General features: G+C 43.5%; 1 protein-coding gene across 1 annotated transcript; it reads right to left on the minus strand.

Annotated features, from left to right (window-relative positions):
- Positions 1-3,358: 3,358 nt before the first annotated feature.
- On the minus strand, positions 3,359-22,219 carry LOC110536988 (keratin, type I cytoskeletal 18). Its single transcript, XM_036936959.1, has 11 exons — positions 22,164-22,219; positions 19,848-20,118; positions 19,369-19,494; positions 18,777-18,859; positions 18,256-18,412; positions 13,263-13,430; positions 9,526-9,651; positions 8,519-8,641; positions 8,320-8,414; positions 6,197-6,222; positions 3,359-4,162 (listed from the first exon to the last, which is right to left on the minus strand). Exons 2-11 carry the CDS (start codon positions 20,109-20,111, stop codon positions 4,035-4,037), a joined length of 1,296 nt encoding a protein of 431 aa, XP_036792854.1. The 5' UTR covers positions 20,112-20,118; positions 22,164-22,219; the 3' UTR covers positions 3,359-4,034.
- Between the last annotated feature and the right edge of the window lie 415 nt (positions 22,220-22,634).

The following is a 22,634-nucleotide window of genomic DNA, read 5'->3' on the forward strand; positions in this document are numbered from 1 at the left end:
CATGACTATACAAGACCATACATGACTATACAAGACCATACATGACTATACAAGACCATACATGACTATACAAGACCATACATAACTATACAATACCATACATAACTATACAAGACCATACATGACTATACAAGACCATACATGACTATACAAGACCATACATGACTATACAAGACCATACATGACTATACAAGACCATACATGACTATACAAGACCATACATGACTATACAAGACCATACATGACTATACAAGACCATACATGACTATACAAGACCATACATAACTATACAAGACCATACATAACTATACATGACTATACAAGACCATACATGACTATACAAGACCATACATAACTATACATGACTATACAAGACCATACATGACTATACATGACTATACAAGACCATACATGACTATACAAGACCATACATAACTATACAAGACCATACATGACTATACAAGACCATACATGACTATACAAGACCATACATGACTATACAAGACCATACATGACTATACAAGACCATACATAACTACACAAGACCATACATAACTATACATGACTATACATAACTATACATAACTATACATGACTATACATGACTATACAAGACCATACATTATCGTACATAACTATACATGACTACACAAGACCACACATGATCATACATGACTATACATGACTATACAAGACCATACATAACTATACAAGACCATACATGACTATACATGATCATACATGATCATACATGACTATACATGACTACACAAGACCATACATAACTATACAAGACCATACATGACTATACATGATCATACATGATCATACATGACTATACATGACTACACAAGACCATACATGATCATACATGACCATACATGACTATACAAGACCATACATGACTATACAAGACCATACATAACTATACAAGACCATACATAACTATACAAGACCATACATGACTATACAAGACCATACATAACTACACAAGACCATACATGACTATACCAGACTATACATGACTATATAAGACCATACATGACTACACATGACTACACAAGACCATACATGACTATATATGACTATACATGATCATATATGACTATACATGACTATACAAGACTATACATGACAATACATGACTATACATGATCATACATGACTATCTGGGTCTGTGTGGGTCTTTGTTGGTCTGTGTGGGTCTCTATACACTCAAACAGACCCACACAGACCCGGACAGACCCACATAGACCCACACAGTCCCACATAGACCCACACAGACCTGGACAGACCAACACAGACACAAAAAGACCGACAGAAACATGGACAGACCCACATAGACCCACAGACCCACATAGATCCGGACAGACCCACACAGACCCACACAACCCACACAGACCTGAACAGACCCACAGAGACCCACAGAGACCCGGACAGACCCACACAGACCTACACAGACCTGGACAGACCCACACAGACCCACAGAGACCGGGACAGACCCACACAGACCTGGACAGACCCACACAGACCTGGACAGACCCACACAGACCGGGACAGACCCACAAAGACCCACAAAGACCCACACAGACCCACACAGACCCACACAGACCTGGATAGACCCACACAGACCGGGACAGACCCACAAAGACCCACACAGACCCTCACAGACCCGGACAGACCCACACATACTTACAAACTGCCCTATCCCATCGCATATTTAGACACATTTTTTGCTTTCACAGATCATCTTCCCATAAATAACTGATGCCAAGGTGACAGCATGATGGTTTCTGCAGGTAATGATTATGTAATTACATCTGTGTAGCTCAGCAACACACTGCTTTACATTCACAACAATGCATTTCAGCAACACAGTTTTTGGACTCAGCTGACTTGCATTTGATGGAGGTCGTGAACTTGTCATTGTAAAAGCTGTTTGTCTGTTGAAGTCAGTCAGTCATTTAGTAAAACATATTATTTAGACGGCACCTCTGTCTCGTACCTCACAGCCCAAAACCAGAAACACCACCCTATATACTTAATGAAACACCTAATGGTTTTTCCAACGCAAAGATTAACAGAGACATCAAATCGATGACTTCATTGTTCAGAGATTGCATGGCAGTCTGCCTTTAAACATCTGCGCACACAAATTGCTGTGCAGGGACCTCTAAGTCCAAGCAGCATTTACTAAATGTCTCTGATTACAAGGTAAAGTATTCTGGTGAAAGATTGGATGGCATTTGCATTATTTGACTTCAATGTTAAAGTTGATCAAAGGCCATAAGTACAATGAGGACATCAAATCGAATAGTCTTACTAAGCTTTCATCATTACAAAGTGTCATTAGCTAAGTGCTATGATGGATGAATAGGACTGGAGCATTAATCAGAGCTGTCAGACAGACGTTTAGGCTCAACATGAAGGTAACCTTGCAGTGTTGTATGCATGCCTACCTACTGCACAAAGCAGTCATCACACGCACATGAACAGGCACAGTTATCTCCACTGACGTGCCATTGTGCTCATCAGGCTACGTAGTAGACAGGGTAGTTTCATGGTTTTACATAGAATGTGTTTTCAGTATGTGTAGAATTCATAGAATGTGTTTTCAGTATGTGTAGAATTCATAGAATGTGTTTTCAGTATGTGTAGAATTCATAGAATGTGTTTTGAGTGTGTGTAGAATTCATAGAATGTGTTTTCAGTATGTGTAGAATTCATAGAATGTGTTTTCAGTATGTGTAGAATTCATAGAATGTGTTTTGAGTATGTGTAGAATTCATAGAATGTGTTTTCAGTATGTGTAGAATTCATAGAATGTGTTTTCAGTATGTGTAGAATTCATAGAATGTGTTTTGAGTGTGTGTAGAATTCATAGAATGTGTTTTGAGTGTGTGTAGAATTCATAGAATGTGTTTTGAGTGTGTGTAGAATTCATAGAATGTGTTTTGAGTGTGTGTAGAATTCATAGAATGTGTTTTGAGTGTGTGTAGAATTCATAGAATGTGTTTTGAGTGTGTGTAGAATTCATAGAATGTGTTTTGAGTGTGTGTAGAATTCATAGAATGTGTTTTGAGTGTGTGTAGAATTCATAGAATGTGTTTTGAGTGTGTGTAGAATTCATAGAATGTGTTTTGAGTATGTGTAGAATTCATAGAATGTGTTTTGAGTATGTGTAGAATTCATAGAATGTGTTTTGAGTATGTTTTGAGTATGTTTTGAGTATGTGTGGAATGTGTTGGATGTAATACGTCTTACATTGTAGATTGTGGTTGATAGTTATTGAACATATAAGAAGTATTTTGGACACTCCATGATGATGAAACAAAATAAAAGAGAAAATAATACCAACTTTGACTAAAAGACAAACCTTTATTTCAGACATTACAGAAGTTCATAGACACAGACACAAAAGCCTGTTGAAAGCCCAGCCCAAAAGATGCAGTTCAGTTGAAAGAGATTTACTGTGTCTATTGCTTGTTACCTAAATATAGAAATAAACAGTTTAATGCACAAAGCAAAACGTTTTATTAAACAACAGCCATGTTAGTCATGTGACAACTGAGGGACAGATGCCATATGATACATCTCATTGACTTTCAGTACATCTCATATTATTGTGTTATTATGTTATTGTATGCATACTATATACTATATAGCTCATAGTGTCCCCAGACATATCCATGAGGCTGTGAAAGGAACAGGGAAGACTAACACTATGATGGGATTGAAACAGACATCCATGTTAGTGGAGGCCCCTGAGGGTCAGTGGGTAAGGCTGGCCCTTGACCACGATGTGTGAGAAGAAACGATCAAATCAAATGTTATTTGTCACACAGGTGTAGACCTTACTGTGAAATGCTTACTTACAAGCCCTTAACCAACAATGCAGTTTTAAGAAATTATAGTTAAGAAAATGTTTACTAAATAAAGTAAAAATTAATTTAAAAAATAACACAATAAAATAACATTAACAAGGCTATATGAAGATGATGATGATGATGATGATGATGATGATGAGGCCCTTCTCACTTCTTCTTCTTCTTCACCTCCTCCTGTATCTGCTCCACCTCGCTGGACTCATCCACCACCTTGCCGTTGATCATAGTCTGAGTCACCACCTTCACTATCTTCCTGGTCCGCACATCCGGCTCCTCTGCAGGGAAACGAGAGGAAGAGGTTGAGGAAGAGGATGAGGAAGAGGATGTCACAGTATTGCTGTAACCCAACAGGCTCTGATTTGTAACACAACCTATGAACTTGCCAACTTGTTGATGATATATCTACTGCTTATGAATGTGTTAAGTATAGCTTATGAATGAGTTAAGTATAGCTTATGAATGAGTTAAGTATAGCTTATGAATGTGTTATGTATAGCTTATGAATGTGTTAAGTATAGCTTATGAATGAGTTAAGTATAGCTTATGAATGAGTTAAGTATAGTGTATGAATGAGTTAAGTATAGCTTATGAATGTGCTAAGAATTCCTTTTGTAAGTACACCCCAAATAAAGTGCTACCAAATTGATGCAGTGAGTGGTCAGTAACACTACGTTACAACATTGAGACTTGTGGTATTATTTACACCTAAGGCAGTTGCTAGGGACAGCGCTGTTTTGGGTGTTTGCTTTGTTTGCAGGCTTATGAAACTGCCATTAGTCTGTGGCCACGGCCCCTTGATTTGATGCCAGGGTGGCGGAAGCAGCACAGAATCAAGTTGTACATTTTATTCTGACATAAGGCAACACCGCTGACCCTATTTTAAACCTGCAGTGTAAATAGGTGTTGGGCAGTTGGCTTTGTCAGCGAGTACCTCCACTTTACTCTATAAGTCACCGACAGTACCTACACAAGCTAGCCTAGGGTCGTTTCCCAGGGTAACTGCTTGGTGTAGGGTAAAGTTGCACCTAGATTCTGATCTTGGGTCAGTTTTGCAGTTTCCCGACTAGGATTGGGGGAGGGGAAGCTGATCCTAAATCTGTACCTAGGGGAAACTTCCCCCAGTAGCGTAACCCCCCGGACCTTGAGCCTGGTGAACATTCAGACCAATGAAATGCTCGATGAAGGTGAGAGTGAATGTGAGGGTGAGTTGGAGAAGGGAGGAGGGACGAGAGAAGGGAGGAGGGAGGAGAGAAGGGAGGAGGGACGAGAGAAGGGAGGAGGGAGGAGAGAAGGGAGGAGGGACAAGAGAAGGGAGGAGGGACGAGAGAAGGGAGGAGGGAGGAGAGAAGGGAGGAGGGACGAGAGAAGGGAGGAGGGACGAGAGAAGGGAGGAGGGACGAGAGAAGGGAGGAGGGAGGAGAGAAGGGAGGAGGGACGAGAGAAGGGAGGAGGGACGAGAGAAGGGAGGAGGGAGGAGAGAAGGGAGGAGGGACGAGAGAAGGGAGGAGGGAGGAGAGAAGGGAGGAGGGACGAGAGAAGGGAGGAGGGAGGAGAGAAGGGAGGAGGGACGAGAGAAGGGAGGAGGGACGAGAGAAGGGAGGAGGGACGAGAGAAGGGAGGAGGGAGGAGAGAAGGGAGGAGGGACGAGAGAAGGGAGGAGGGACGAGAGAAGGGAGGAGAGAAGGGAGGAGGGACGAGAGAAGGGAGGAGGGACGAGAGAAGGGAGGAGGGACGAGAGAAGAGAGGAGGGACGAGAGAAGGGAGGAGGGATGAGAGAAGGGAGGAGGGACGAGAGAAAGGAGGAGGGAAGATACGAAAGAAAGAAAGGGAAACAAACGATGGATGGGTGACCAGGATGGGTGATCAGGATGGGTGACCAGGATGGGTGATCAGGATAAGTCCATGCAGTCCATTTGAGAGGCTGAGGTGAATTGAGGTCTCTCTGTGTGAGAATTAAATGACCTATTCATGAATGAATGGGGACTCTTTTCACACACCATGGATGGAATTACCTAATGTCACACTGATACCTTTATCAGCTTTCTCCATCCAGGTGTAAGGTCACGTCCACAATCATTTTAATACTTTATTTTATTTTTTATTGAACCTTTATTTAACCAGGCAAGTCAGTTACGAACAACTTTTTATTTACAATGACGGCCTACCCATGCCAAACCTGGAGGATGCTGGGCCAATTGTGCGCCAATCAATCAATGTTTTTCTGAGTAAGTAATTGTTGATGTTTGCTTAGGTTAGCCTGTGTCAATGAGGATGTGAGAGTGATGTCAAGTTAAAGTATTGTTACTCACGTTTTGGTGATGGTACTTCTTTAATCCTGCATCAATAATGGAAAAACAATGTGCTCAATGACTTTAACTGATACATGGAAATTGTCACTGGCAAAAGATGTTATGTCCCAGGAAGAACAATTATCTGTTTGAATCAACTCAACTGAGAGCAGAACTTTCCTGGATATACAGTACTAAGCACCCCTTATTTACATCTGACCATAGCATTATATGTAACAAAGATAGAGGAAGAGAAGCGTTTCCAATGACATCATCAATGAATTAGTAGACAATTAGCAGGCAATGCCTACTCATAATTGGTTAAAATCACACGATGCACACGGATGATGTCTCTGGAAACACTTATCTTCCTCTGTATTTTTTTACTACAAAACATAGAAAAGTGCAATTTTCACATACAGTGCCTTGCGAAAGTATTCGGCCCCCTTGAACTTTGCGACCTTTTGCCACATTTCAGGCTTCAAACATAAAGATATAAAACTGTATTTTTTTGTGAAGAATCAACAACAAGTGGGACACAATCATGAAGTGGAACGACATTTATTGGATATTTCAAACTTTTTTAACAAATCAAAAACTGAAAAATTGGACGTGCAAAATTATTCAGCCCCTTTACTTTCAGTGCAGCAAACTCTCTCCAGAAGTTCAGTGAGGATCTCTGAATGATCCAATGTTGACCTAAATGACTAATGATGATAAATACAATCCACCTGTGTGTAATCAAGTCTCCGTATAAATGCACCTGCACTGTGATAGTCTCAGAGGTCCGTTAAAAGCGCAGAGAGCATCATGAAGAACAAGGAACACACCAGGCAGGTCCGAGATACTGTTGTGAAGAAGTTTAAAGCCGGATTTGGATACAAAAAGATTTCCCAAGCTTTAAACATCCCAAGGAGCACTGTGCAAGCGATGATATTGAAATGGAAGGAGTATCAGACCACTGCAAATCTACCAAGACCTGGCCGTCCCTCTAAACTTTCAGCTCATACAAGGAGAAGACTGATCAGAGATGCAGCCAAGAGGCCCATGATCACTCTGGATGAACTGCAGAGATCTACAGCTGAGGTGGGAGACTCTGTCCATAGGACAACAATCAGTCGTATATTGCACAAATCTGGCCTTTATGGAAGAGTGGCAAGAAGAAAGCCATTTCTTAAAGATATCCATAAAAAGTGTTGTTTAAAGTTTGCCACAAGCCACCTGGGAGACACACCAAACATGTGGAAGCAGGTGCTCTGGTCAGATGAAACCAAAATTTAACTTTTTGGCAACAATGCAAAACGTTATGTTTGGCGTAAAAGCAACACAGCTCATCACCCTGAACACACCATCCCCACTGTCAAACATGGTGGTGGCAGCATCATGGTTTGGGCCTGCTTTTCTTCAGCAGGGACAGGGAAGATGGTTAAAATTGATGGGAAGATGGATGGAGCCAAATACAGGACCATTCTGGAAGAAAACCTGATGGAGTCTGCAAAAGACCTGAGACTGGGACGGAGATTTGTCTTCCAACAAGACAATGATCCAAAACATAAAGCAAAATCTACAATGGAATGGTTCAAAAATAAACATATCCAGGTGTTAGAATGGCCAAGTCAAAGTCCAGACCTGAATCCAATCGAGAATCTGTGGAAAGAACTGAAACCTGCTGTTCACAAATGCTCTCCATCCAACCTCACTGAGCTCGAGCTGTTTTGCAAGGAGGAATGGGAACAAATTTCAGTCTCTCGATGTGCAAAACTGATAGAGACATACCCCAAGCGACTTACAGCTGTAATCGCAGCAAAAGGTGGTGCTACAAAGTATTAACTTAAGGGGGCTAAATAATTTTGCACGCCCAATTTTTCAGTTTTTGATTTGTTAAAAAAGTTTGAAATATCCAATAAATGTCGTTCCACTTCATGATTGTGTCCCACTTGTTGTTGATTCTTCACAAAAAAATACAGTTTTATATCTTTATGTTTGAAGCCTGAAATGTGGCAAAAGGTCGCAAAGTTCAAGGGGGCTGAATACTTTCGCAAGGCACTGTATGTTAATGTTGGGGTGGTGCTGGAGATGATGAATATGAAGTTGAAAATGTCCCTTTAAACGTTCACATAAAGACGATCATCCTCGTGACTCACGTCTCCTCTCCCTCCAGCAGTCTCCTGTAGGTGGCGATCTCTATCTCTAAGTTCTGCTTGATGCGGAGCAGCTGTTCATAGTCCGTCTTGTTGCGCTGCAATAAAATACAACACAACTTTATTAGTCCATTTGTTACTGTAAACAACGGAGATGTGAATACAGTTCCACCTCCTTAACCGCTGGGCTACCAGTGAGTACCTGCATGTCCAGACGCAGCTGAGACAGGTCCTCCTCCAGCTGGGACAGCGTGGTCTGCAGACGCTCCATCTCCAGGCTGTACTTCTGACCTGTCTCCCCCAGGTTACCCTTCAGAGCTGACACCTGGGGTGGAGAGGGTGAGTCCGATAAAGAAATCACATCAAATCAAATGTTATTTGTCACATGCGCCAAATACAACAGACCTTACTGTGAAATGCTGAATACAACAGGTGTAACCTTACAGTGAAATGCTGAATACAACAGGTGTAGACCGTACTGTGAAATGCTTACTTACAAGCCCTTAACCAACAATGCAGATTTAAGAAAATACAAAAAAAAGTAAGAGATAAAAATAACAAATAATTAAAGAGCAGCAGTAAATAACAATAGCAGGGCTATATACATGTGGTACCGGTGTCGAGGTAATTGAGGTAATATGTACATGTAGGTAGAGTTATTAAAGTGACGATGCATAGATAATAACAGAGAGTAGCAGCAGTGTTCCAGGGGGGGAGGGGCAATACAAATAAACTGAGGACGAGACAAACATGCATGCACACATGAACACGCGCAGATTAAATGTATACCCGATACACCTTCTCATCAAATATACATTGATGTACACACGCAGATTAAATGTATACCTGATACACCTTCTCATCAAATATACAGTGTGTGATTACAGAAAGGAAGAGAGTCTGTGTATACAGGTCAGGGGATGGGTGTCGTTATAACACTGATCCCTACACTCTTAGAAACAAGGTGCTCTCTAGAACCTGCTAGAAGAACCATTTAAAGAACCCTATTCTATCTGGAACCAAAAATGGTTCTCCTAAAGGAGTGTATCTGACCCAACATCAAGGAAGGTGAGATATATTTACAGTCAACAAGGATAACATGGGTGGGGAAAAGAGCAAGGATCCCATCGATACTGTAGTTGTGCTGGTTGTCCAGCTGTAGATCCCCAGTACAACACAACGCCCAGTTGACAGGTTCCTAGTTCCTACCTGTTTGTGCAGACTCTCCAGCTCCACCTCCAGGTTCTGTAGGAAGCGTTGTCTCTCCACCAACTCACTCTGAGCCCCCCTGAGAGCCTCGTTAGACTCCTTTACCTCGTTCTGCACCATCTCCAGCTGTAACACACCAAACACACGTTCCTAAATGCACCGCACCCCCAGGTAACTGAAAACAGTAACACACATTCCTGAACACACCTCACCCCCAGGTTACTGAAAACAGTAACACACACGTTCCTGAACACACCTCACCCCCAGGTTACTGAAAACAGTAACACACACATTCCTGAATGCACCGCATCTCCAGGTTACTGAAAACAGTAACACACACGTTCCTGAACACACCGCATCCCCAGGTTACTGAAAACAGTAACACACACGTTCCTGAACACACCTCACCCCCAGGTTACTGAGAACAGTAACACACACGTTCCTGAACACACCTCACCCCCAGGTTACTGAAAACAGTAACACACACGTTCCTGAACACACCTCACCCCCAGGTTACTGAAAACAGTAACACACACGTTCCTGAACACACCTCACCCCCAGGTTACTGAAAACAGTAACACACACGTTCCTGAACACACCTCACCCCCAGGTTACTGAAAACAGTAACACACATTCCTGAACACACCGCATCCCCAGGTTACTGAGAACAGTAACACACACGTTCCTGAACACACCTCACCCCCAGGTTACTGAAAACAGTAACACACACGTTCCTGAACACACCGCATCCCCAGGTTACTGAGAACAGTAACACACACGTTCCTGAACACACCGCATCCCCAGGTTACTGAAAACAGTAACACACACGTTCCTGAACACACCTCACCCCCAGGTTACTGAAAACAGTAACACACACATTCCTGAATGCACCTCACCCCCAGGTTACTGAGAACAGTAACACACACATTCCTGAATGCACCTCACCCCCAGGTTACTGAGAACAGTAACACACACGTTCCTGAACACACCTCACCCCCAGGTTACTGAAAACAGTAACACACACGTTCCTGAACACACCGCATCCCCAGGTTACTGAGAACAGTAACACACACGTTCCTGAACACACCGCATCCCCAGGTTACTGAAAACAGTAACACACACGTTCCTGAACACACCTCACCCCCAGGTTACTGAAAACAGTAACACACACGTTCCTGAACACACCTCACCCCCAGGTTACTGAAAACAGTAACACACACGTTCCTGAACACACCGCATCCCCAGGTTACTGAGAACAGTAACACACACGTTCCTGAACACACCTCACCCCCAGGTTACTGAGAACAGTAACACACACGTTCCTGAACACACCTCACCCCCAGGTTACTGAAAACAGTAACACACACGTTCCTGAACACACCTCACCCCCAGGTTACTGAAAACAGTAACACACACGTTCCTGAACACACCTCACCCCCAGGTTACTGAAAACAGTAACACACACGTTCCTGAACACACCTCACCCCCAGGCTACTGAGAACAGTAACACACACGTTCCTGAACACACCTCACCCCCAGGTTACTGAGAACAGTAACACACACGTTCCTGAACACACCTCACCCCCAGGTTACTGAAAACAGTAACACACACGTTCCTGAACACACCTCACCCCCAGGTTACTGAGAACAGTAACACACACGTTCCTGAACACACCTCACCCCCAGGTTACTGAAAACAGTAACACACACGTTCCTGAACACACCTCACCCCCAGGTTACTGAAAACAGTAACACACACGTTCCTGAACACACCGCATCCCCAGGTTACTGAAAACAGTAACACACACGTTCCTGAACACACCTCACCCCCAGGTTACTGAGAACAGTAACACACACGTTCCTGAACACACCTCACCCCCAGGTTACTGAGAACAGTAACACACACGTTCCTGAACACACCTCACCCCCAGGTTACTGAAAACAGTAACACACACGTTCCTGAACACACCTCACCCCCAGGTTACTGAAAACAGTAACACACACGTTCCTGAACACACCTCACCCCCAGGTTACTGAAAACAGTAACACACACGTTCCTGAACACACCTCACCCCCAGGTTACTGAAAACAGTAACACACACGTTCCTGAACACACCGCATCCCCAGGTTACTGAAAACAGTAACACACACGTTCCTGAACACACCTCACCCCCAGGTTACTGAAAACAGTAACACACACGTTCCTGAACACACCGCATCCCCAGGTTACTGAAAACAGTAACACACACGTTCCTGAACACACCGCATCCCCAGGTTACTGAAAACAGTAACACGCACGTTCCTGAACACACCTCATCTCCAGGTTACTGAGAACAGTAACACACACGTTCCTGAACACACCTCACCCCCAGGTTACTGAGAACAGTAACACACACGTTCCTGAACACACCTCACCCCCAGGTTACTGAAAACAGTAACACACACGTTCCTGAACACACCTCACCCCCAGGTTACTGAGAACAGTAACACACACGTTCCTGAACACACCTCACCCCCAGGTTACTGAAAACAGTAACACACACGTTCCTGAACACACCTCACCCCCAGGTTACTGAAAACAGTAACACACACGTTCCTGAACACACCTCACCCCCAGGTTACTGAAAACAGTAACACACACGTTCCTGAACACACCTCACCCCCAGGTTACTGAAAACAGTAACACACACGTTCCTGAACACACCGCATCCCCAGGTTACTGAAAACAGTAACACACACGTTCCTGAACACACCTCACCCCCAGGTTACTGAGAACAGTAACACACACGTTCCTGAACACACCTCACCCCCAGGTTACTGAAAACAGTAACACGCACATTCCTGAACACACCTCACCCCCAGGTTACTGAGAACAGTAACACACACGTTCCTGAACACACCTCACCCCCAGGTTACTGAGAACAGTAACACACACGTTCCTGAACACACCTCACCCCCAGGTTACTGAAAACAGTAACACGCACGTTCCTGAACACACCTCACCCCCAGGTTACTGAGAACAGTAACACACACGTTCCTGAACACACCGCATCCCCAGGTTACTGAGAACACTACAGTAAGTTACTAGATACCACACCTGGGTTCACCTGGATATGATAACTATGATACGCATGAATCGTAACTTGAGATACACATGCAATGCCAACGGGAGATTTGCATGAACATTTGAGTCACACACACTTATCTCATGTTACAAATCAGCCCCTAGAGACTAAACTCTAGTGTCTAGTTTCTGGCATGGTGATGCACCCAGCCAGCCAGTCTCCCACTGACCTTCTTGAGGTCCCCATCCAGCCAGTCCCCACTGACCTTCTTGAGGTCCCCATCCAGCCATTCCCCCACGGACCTTCTTGAGGTCCCCATCCAGCCAGTCCCCCACTGTCCTTCTTGAGGTCCCCATCCAGCCAGTCCCCCACTGACCTTCTTGAGGTCCCCATCCAGCCATTCCCCCACGGACCTTCTTGAGGTCCCCATCCAGCCAGTCCCCCACTGTCCTTCTTGAGGTCCCCATCCAGCCAGTCCCCCACTGACCTTCTTGAGGTCCCCATCCAGCCATTCCCCCACGGACCTTCTTGAGGTCCCCATCCAGCCAGTCCCCCACTGTCCTTCTTGAGGTCCCCATCCAGCCAGTCCCCCACTGACCTTCTTGAGGTCCCCATCCAGCCAGTCCCCCACTGACCTTCTTGAGGTCCCCAGCCAGCCAGTCCCCCACTAACCTTCTTGAGGTACCACTGCTCAGCCTGGTCCTTGTTCTTCTTGATGATGCCCTCGTACTGAGTTCTGAGCTCTGACATTACTGTGCCCAGTTCAGGTCCACCACGGCCCGCGTCCACCTCCACGTTCACAGTCTGAGCAGCAATATGGCCCTTCATAGACTCAACCTCCTGCAGAGAGACAATTCATACATAAATCAATCAATCAATTACAAATGTTGTCACAAAGTACCAGGGGTTGGAACTTTTTTCCAATGGTGTCTTTCTGAACAGAACCATTATTCATTTTGTTCCGTCCACTGTTCCAACCAGTGAAATAAAGTTCTGAAACGGTCCGAACCCCCCAAAACGTACTTTTATATCGCTCCTTTCTGTTCCTTTTAAAACCTCTGAGATGATTGTATTTTTTACATTGAGCTCGACATTAAAATACTCAGTGCGGATGGAGCAGCTTGCTACGGAGTAGGCAAACGATTACATCTGTATGGGAAAGTCATTAAGAGCAAATTGTCTTTTGCTGTAACAGAATGGTTTAATCATAACGAAAGCCAAACCCTTACACTGTGCTGCCAGTCACTGTGGACAGACAAGTGTAGGACATGAGATGCGACTGAGATTTTACAGTGAGAAAGGGTGGAGGAGGAGGCTTGCCTTGAAGCTCTGGGCATCTTATTATGGTCTGCATAATCTGAATTAGGACCACAGAATTATACCTACGAGGAGCAGAGTCTATGGAGGAACTTTGAATGTCTTTGAACATCCGAGAGTTGTCTTAATGTTGGACAAAGCTAACGTTAGCTAGCTAACAAGCTTGTTTGTGCAGAGCAGCACTAGAATTAAAAGCACGTCTTACCTTTTTGTGGCTAATAATTCCAAAGGGAAATGTGATAACCGAGGTATCCTCAACTAGCATTGAAAAAGTTAATCCATTCTGATTGAAAACATCTCTCCCTAATTCCTGAATCACGCTTGTAACATCATCAGTAGGCTACAGTAACCTATGTAACATCATCAGTAGACTACAGTAACCTATGTAACATCATCAGTAGACTACAGTAACCTATGTAACACCATCAGTAGGCTACAGTAACCTATGTAACATCATCAGTAGACTACAGTAACCTATGTAATATCATCAGTAGACTACAGTAACCTATGTAATATCATCAGTAGACTACAGTAACCTATGTAACATCATCAGTAGACTACAGTAACCTATGTAACATCATCAGTAGACTACAGTAACCTATGTAACATCATCAGTAGACTACAGTAACCTATGTAACATCATCAGTAGACTACAGTAACCTATGTAACATCATCAGTAGACTACAGTAACCTATGTAACATCATCAGTAGGCTACAGTAACCTATGTAACATCATCAGTAGACTACAGTAACCTATGTAACATCATCAGTAGACTACAGTAACCTATGTAACATCATCAGTAGACTACAGTAACCTATGTAACATCATCAGTAGACTACAGTAACCTCTGTAACATCATCAGTAGACTACAGTAACCTATGTAACATCATCAGTAGTCTACAGTAACCTATGTAACGTTGTCAGTAGAATACAGTAACCTATGCAACATCATCAGTAGGCTACAGTAACCTATGTAACGTCATCAGTAGGCTACAGTAACCTATGTAAAATCATCAGTAGGCTACAGTAACCTATGTAACATCATCAGTAGGCTACAGTAACCTATGTAACATCATCAGTAGGCTACAGTAACATATGTAACATCATCAGTAGGCTACAGTAACCTATGTAACATCATCAGTAGGCTACAGTAACCTATGTAACACCATCAGTAGGCTACAGTAACCTATGTAACATCATCAGTAGAATACAGTAACCTATGTAACATCATCAGTAGGCTACAGTAACCTATGTAACACCATCAGTAGGCTACAGTAACCTATGTAACATCATCAGTAGGCTACAGTAACATATGTAACATCATCAGTAGGCTACAGTAACCTATGTAACATCATCAGTAGGCTACAGTAACCTATGTAACACCATCAGTAGGCTACAGTAACCTATGTAACATCATCAGTAGAATACAGTAACCTATGTAACATCATCAGTAGGCTACAGTAACCTATGTAACGTCATCAGTAGGCTACAGTAACCTATGTAACGTTGTCAGTAGAATACAGTAACCTGTGTAACATCATCAGTAGGCTACAGTAACCTATGTAACATCATCAGTAGAATACAGTAACCTGTGTAACATCATCAGTAGGCTACAGTAACCTATGTAACATCATCAGTAGACTACAGTAACCTATGTAACGTTGTCAGTAGAATACAGGAACCTGTGTAACATCATCAGTAGGCTACAGTAACCTATGTAACATCATCAGTAGGCTACAGTAACCTATGTAACGTTGTCAGTAGAATACAGTAACCTGTGTAACATCATCAGTAGGCTACAGTAACCTATGTAACATCATCAGTAGGCTACAGTAACCTATGTAATGTCATCAGTAGGCTACAGTAACCTATGTAACGTTGTCAGTAGAATACAGTAACCTGTGTAACATCATCAGTAGGCTACAGTAACCTATGTAACATCATCAGTAGGCTACAGTAACCTATGTAACGTTGTCAGTAGGCTACAGTAACCTATGTAACATCATCAGTAGGCTACAGTAACCTATGTAACATCATCAGTAGACTACAGTAACCTATGTAACATCATCAGTAGACTACAGTAACCTATGTAACGTTGTCAGTAGAATACAGTAACCTGTGTAACATCATCAGTAGGCTACAGTAACCTATGTAACGTTGTCAGTAGGCTACAGTAACCTATGTAACATCATCAGTAGGCTACAGTAACCTATGTAACATCATCAGTAGGCTACAGTAACCTATGCTTCAGGAGGAGTGAGGGCTTTGCATAGGCGCTTTGTTGAGTTTAATTGTGGGACTAGAAAAAAATGCCGGAACTTAAAATAACGTTATTAACCAGTTCCCATGCTTTTAAAATAACGGTTCTGTTTCAGAACAGTGTAGATAACCTTAGATAGACATTCTATACCCCACTGTGACAGAGAGGTCAGTGAATTCTACACCCCACTGTGACAGAGAGGTCAGTGAATTCTACACACCACTGTGACAGAGAGGTCAGTGAATTCTACACACCACTGTGACAGAGAGAGGTCAGTGAATTCTATACCCCACTGTGACAGAGAGGTCAGTGAATTCTATACCCCACTGTGACAGAGAGGTCAGTGAATTCTATACCCCACTGTGACAGAGAGGTCAGTGAATTCTACACCCCACTGTGACAGAGAGAGGTCAGTGAATTCTACACCCCACTGTGACAGAGAGGTCAGTGAATTCTACACACCACTGTGACAGAGAGGTCAGTGAATTCTACACACCACTGTGACAGAGAGGTCAGTGAATTCTACACACCACTGTGACAGAGAGAGGTCAGTGAATTCTACACACCACTGTGACAGAGAGAGGTCAGTGAATTCTACACACAACTGTGACAGAGAGGTCAGTGAATTCTACACACCACTGTGACAGAGAGAAGGTCAGTGAATTCTACACCCCACTGTGACAGAGAGGTCAGTGAATTCTACACCCCACTGTGACAGAGAGAGGTCAGTGAATTCTACACACCACTGTGACAGAGAGAGGTCAGTGAATTCTACACCCCACTGTGACAGAGAGACCCTCTTCATTATTAACATCCTCTCCATGAATACTTGATGAAGGTGAGCTCATGTCACTGTTCTCTCTCACTGTTCCCAGAGAGGTGCGGGGTGGGGGGGGGCTGCCTTAATCGACATCCACGCCATTGGCGCCCGGAGAACAGTGGGTTAACTGCCTTGCTCAGGGGCCTCTCACTGCCCCCCCCTCTCTCTCTCTCTCCCTCTCCCTCTCCCTCTCTCTCTCTCTTTCTCTCTCTCTCTCTCTCTCTCTCTCTCTCTCTCTCTCTCTCTCTCTCTCTCTCTCTCTCTCTCTCTCTCTCTCTCTCTCTCTCTCTCTCTCTCTTTCCCTCTCCCTCTCTCTCACTGCGAAATACACATCTTAATAGACTCAGCATATGGCACCACTGCATTGGCACCACAACCAGCTTTATAGACACACCGAGCACATCTAGGGCCAGTTATCGACAACACACAAACACACACACATACACACACCAGAGGAAAATAGGAAGGGATGAGCCAAGCACCCACACACACAGAGGCAGGCACACACACGCACACGGACGCAGGCACGTGCACACTCACACCAGTCAAAACTTACAATCACATCGTTCTACCCTGTGCCACATACAAGTAGTACAAGGTGACTTATCCCTTCACACAGGTCTGTAGTGTTCCTATTCAGAGCAGAGCAACCAGTGAACCAATGCTGTTTTGAGAGGGGTCTCTGTAGACTTGAGTAAAAAAAGCTAAGACCTGAGTTACTCAGGCTTTGAGTTACTTAAGACAAAGAGGCCTCCGGTGCTGGGTTTCAGAGTCTGAGCCGGTTCCTACTCCAAGCTTCCAAGGGGATGTAGAGTGATACCACCACTGGGACAGAAATGAACAGAGGACCAGTCTCTTCCACTTTCAGACCACTTACGTGATTCAGTGGTCTGTCATTCAGTTCAGACCATTCGGTCATTGGCCAGTAAGAAGAGAAAAAGTGACAGAGGACATCCTTGTCTTACTCCAGTCAGAGATATCTCCCCATTCTAGGAGACCATGGGAAAAATCTGTGGTTCAGTTATAACCTGGCTATAACTAGGGACCCATAGTTTTTCCTGGCTTCATAATGAAGTGAGGAAAAACTCCTGGCCCCTCTATCCCAGAGGTCAAAACTGGTTAAAATGACATCTTGATGACATCGTTTCCACTAGTTTTGTCTGTCGGGATACCATCATCCTTAATAAAGAAAGTCGACCTCTCTCCAATTTCTGACTTATGCTTTAGGATGGATAAAGTTCTGATCTGCGGAGCGACCTCCTCTCACCTCCTCATGGTTCTTCTTCAGGAAGTAGATCTCTTCCTTCAGGCTGTCTAGGTCTCCTTTCAGGGACCCAATGATCTGATCATGGTCCACCTTGGCCTTCTTCAGGGCCAAACAGTCCCTCTCCACAGACTGGGACATGCACAACTCTGTCTCCCACCTGGAGGAGGAGGAGGAGGAGGAAGAGATTGAGAAGTGAGAGATTCTGAAGGGAGAGATTGTGAGAGCTTTGGTGACTAATGTTTCTAAAGTATTCAATACAGATAGTTAAATCAACATTACACTTGGGGGGGGGGGGGGGGGGGGGGGGGTTGAGTGAGGGAGGAGGGGGAGGATTAACTGACACAAACACAGACTAAAACACACACAAGCACACAGTGGCACTATGAAGACAAATATTTGTCTACTTGGTGCAGCGTTGGTGTGGAGCCTGAACATACATCTGCAAACCATGTTTGAAAAGCTTTCACTTCAAAACTGAACTGGACTGATGTTCAGAAGCAAACACAGAGAAACACACTCACTTGATCCTGAAGTCGTCGGCTGCCAGTTTAGCATTGTCAATCTCCAGCATGAGGCGAGCGTTCTCCAGTGTCTTCTTCCTCACCTGAGGAAAGACAGGGATCAGGGTAAGCGTTACCTTTCACATATCTACCACGTACTAGTACAATTTTACAGTTGACGGTTTCCATCATCTCTAATGTATCTTAAACTGACCCTTTCACTGTCACCTAACCCTCACTTACTGAAACACTGACTCCATGTGCATCCTTGGGATATTGGGTAACGCATTAAACTGTACCCGTTTAAAATGGCCTTATGCTCATCTTTTACCCACCATCTGGTGGGGCAGTCTAGCGCAGGCTAAGTAAAATAGTCTATTTCTGCTAATGTTAAACTCCTATTAAAGAGAGTCACTGTGTTAACACTTGTATGGTAAACCTGTACGTGTACGGCCACGTGTGTACTGAGCGTGACTATGTTCACAATGTGTAAATCCACATCATGACAGACATAGACACAGTGTCCTCATTGTACAGTGAGAAAAGAGCATTGGTTAAGTTACGTGGGGTGAGAGAGAGGGCTCATGGGAATGTAGGGACGCTGGGAACCCACCTCCTGTTCCACCTGGTGGGCCTGGGCCATCATGGTTTCGAAGTCGTGACCTTTAGGGAGGCGCTCAATCATTATCTGCTTGATCCTCAGCTCCAGGTCTGCGTTGGACGTCTCCAGGGAGCGCACCTAAGAACAAGACTTATTATCCATTATCTTGCAAAGTGCTTGCTCAAGGGTACAACGACAGGATGGCACTCAGGACCAGAAGAGGACGGGCTCATTGTAATGGCTGGAAAGGAATCCATGGAATGAGGTTAAACATGTGGTTTCCATGTGTCTGATGTGTCTGATAACATTCCATTAATGACATTACAGATATTACAATGAGCTCTTCCTCCTAAGCTCCTCCCACCAGCCTCCTCTGTTCAGGATAGCTGCTAGCTCACTCTACACTAGATTTCCAGTCAGATCTAGGATTTGAACCAGCGAGCCTCCGGTTGCTTCTCTAACCTCTACCCCCTAGGCTACCTTCCACCCACCTTGTCCAGGTAAGTGGCCAGGCGGTTGTTGAGGCCCTGCATGGCCTCCTTCTCGTTGGTGTGGTTGCCCAGCTGCCCATTGAGGTTCAGGGTGACTGGAACTCTGTTCAGGTCATGGCTGATGGAGGCGGAGCGGGTCAGGGGGCTGGTGGCAAAGGACACGGCAGCTCTGGAGCGGGCACGGCCGCTGTCTCTCAGAGACAGGCTTGAGAAAGAGGGCTGACGGCCCACAGAGAAGCTCCGCACTGAGAAACTGGACGACATGACGGCGCTGTGTGGGAGATGACAAAGAGGAAGAAGACCTGATAAAAATTTGAGGGTTGGAACGCTGTTGTAATAAACACACTTGTGTCGACTACACATAACTAATGTGGCCGCAAGAAAAATGTCTCTAGTCTAGTGATGCTTCAGCTCAGTTTCATATGTAAATCCTCAAAATAGATCAAGGTCATTACACCATTGATTGTTGCAGTCTGCAAATAATTATTAAAGGCACGTAAACCTTAGGCTAGTATAACAGGTCTGTCAACATACCAAATGTGCATGCTTTTGATCAGACGGAAACAATATATTCATGGGCTAAAAAGAACACAGCCTGGGGGCCATTTTGAATGAGCCCAGCGCTGCTGTCTATTCAAACTAAGAATCTGCCAGTGATAAACCTCAGTGGATTACTATTTTTATAACTACACTGTCTTTATGATTACTAGACTGTTTTTATGACTACCAGACTGTCTGTACGGCCACTAGACAGTTTGTATGGCCACTAGACTGTCTTTATGACTACTAGACTGTCTTTGTGACTACTAGACAGTCTTTGTGACTGCTAAACTGTCTTTATGGCTACTAAACTGTCTTTATGGCTACTAAACTGTCTTTATGGCTACTATACTGTCTTCATGATTATCAAATCAAATCAAAGTTAATTTGTCACATGCGCCGAATACAGCAGTGAAATGCTCACTTACAGGCTCTAACCAATAGTGCAAAAAAGGTGTTAGGTAAAATACAGTTGAAAATAACAGTAGCGAGGCTATATACAGTAGCGAGGCTATATACAGTAGCAAGGCTATATACAGTAGCGAGGCTATATACAGACACCGGTTAGTCAGGCTGATTGAGGTAGTATGTACATGTAGATATGGTTAGAAAAGTGACATATATGCATATATGATGAACAGAGAGTAGCAGTAGCGTAAAAGAGGGGTTGGCGGGACACAACGCAGATAACCCGGTTAGCCAATGTGCGGGAGCACTGGTTACTAGACTGTTTTTGTGATTACTAGGCTGTCTTTGTGACTAGTAGACTGTCTTCATGGCTACTAGACTCTCTTCACGTCTACTAGACAGTTTGTATGACTATTAGACTGTCTTTGTGATTACTAGACTGTCTTTGTGACTACTAAACTGTTTGAGACAATCAACAATTACTTCATCCCGGTTTACAGTACAATCATCAACATGTAAATTACCAATCTGGTATCAGAAGAGTTTCCCAAGAACTGTCAGAAAACCCTTCATATCTTACATTACTATGGGGATAGTTATTGTTGTTATTATTATTATATTCAACAATAAGTTAGAAAGCTAGTTTTTACCTCTTGTCAATGACAGAAATCACAAAACCAAGAACAGACATGAGTTCAGATTAAGGAGTTCATAGTTATGTTCTGTCTAAAACAATACTAGTATTGTTTGGTGTTTGCATGGTAAACAGACAGTGTCCACAGTCACCAGCCACTGGGCACAGATGTCAGTTCAACGTCTAGTTTGGATTTACATTTGGTTGAGTTGTCCGCTAAAATGAATTCAATGTGAAATCAACCAAAAATGTCACCCTGTCATTGGATTTAGGGGAAAAGTTGGGTGAAAAACATACACAATTCCCTAACGTTGAGGACTTTTTGCAAATTCGATCAGTTTTCCAAGTGAATTTAATGTCATCACGTTGAGTTCTTTGGTTGAAATGATATGGAAACAACGCTGATTGGACCAGTGGGTGGGCCGTTCAATAGGTAAAACTCTCTCTGTCATTTAATACTCTGTGAGTTTCTCCCACCAACGACAAAACATCAGAAAAAATAAAACCTTCCTTTGTGATGTGATGAGTAGAGAAACATATAGAAATAAGGTGATAAAGGCACAAATAAAGATATTTGAACAATAATTTCTAATCTTATGAATTACAATCTTTCATTATAACTTAGTTTTGAATGTTTTTGTCATTACACATTTACTGTTTTCAAAAATAAATGGAATTCCAGTTATTCACACAAACTTGATTATCTATAGAAATAGTGAAATGAAACCACTGACCTGGATTCTGTTTTCTTCAGTGAGAAAGAGAAAGAGGGAGAGAAGAGTCTGGAGAATGCTGAGTATACTGTGAGACTAATGCAACAGGTGCATTAATATAGAGGTGAGAAATGGGGAGGGGCCACATCTAAAAGTGGGTGTAGCCTCTGAAGCTTCTGTAAGACATTGGAGTTGTTCTCTCCTGCAGGTAGCTAGAAGTCACCTGAACTTCATTCAGTAGAGTAAAATCAAATATTTTAAAATAAGGAAAGAGAATTGGTCTAATCAAACAACAGAAGGCTATGTCAATAGATTTATACTGTATGTGTGGCTATGTCAATACTAAATAGTTCTACTGCATGTGTGTCTATGTCAATACTAAATAGTTCTACTGTATATACAGTGCCTTGCGAAAGTATTCGGCCCCCTTGAACTTTGCGACCTTTTGCCACATTTCAGGCTTCAAACATAAAGATATAAAACTGTATTTTT

The sequence above is a fragment of the Oncorhynchus mykiss genome, chromosome 12 (genome assembly GCF_013265735.2).
Source record: "Oncorhynchus mykiss isolate Arlee chromosome 12, USDA_OmykA_1.1, whole genome shotgun sequence".
Lineage (NCBI taxonomy): Eukaryota > Metazoa > Chordata > Actinopteri > Salmoniformes > Salmonidae > Oncorhynchus > Oncorhynchus mykiss.

Bases quoted from the DNA above. Each gene is read 5' to 3' on its own strand.
- LOC110536988 (XM_036936959.1), bottom strand. From the start codon at position 20,111: ATGTCGTCCAGTTTCTCAGTGCGGAGCTTCTCTGTGGGCCGTCAGCCC. The intron at 13,431-18,255 runs GTGAGAGGAGGT...GTCTCTCTGCAG, and splicing joins TGAAGAAGAACCATGAGGAG to GAGGTTGAGTCTATGAAGGG. The intron at 4,163-6,196 runs GTGAGTAACAAT...GTTTCCCTGCAG, and splicing joins AGAAGTACCATCACCAAAAC to AGGAGCCGGATGTGCGGACC.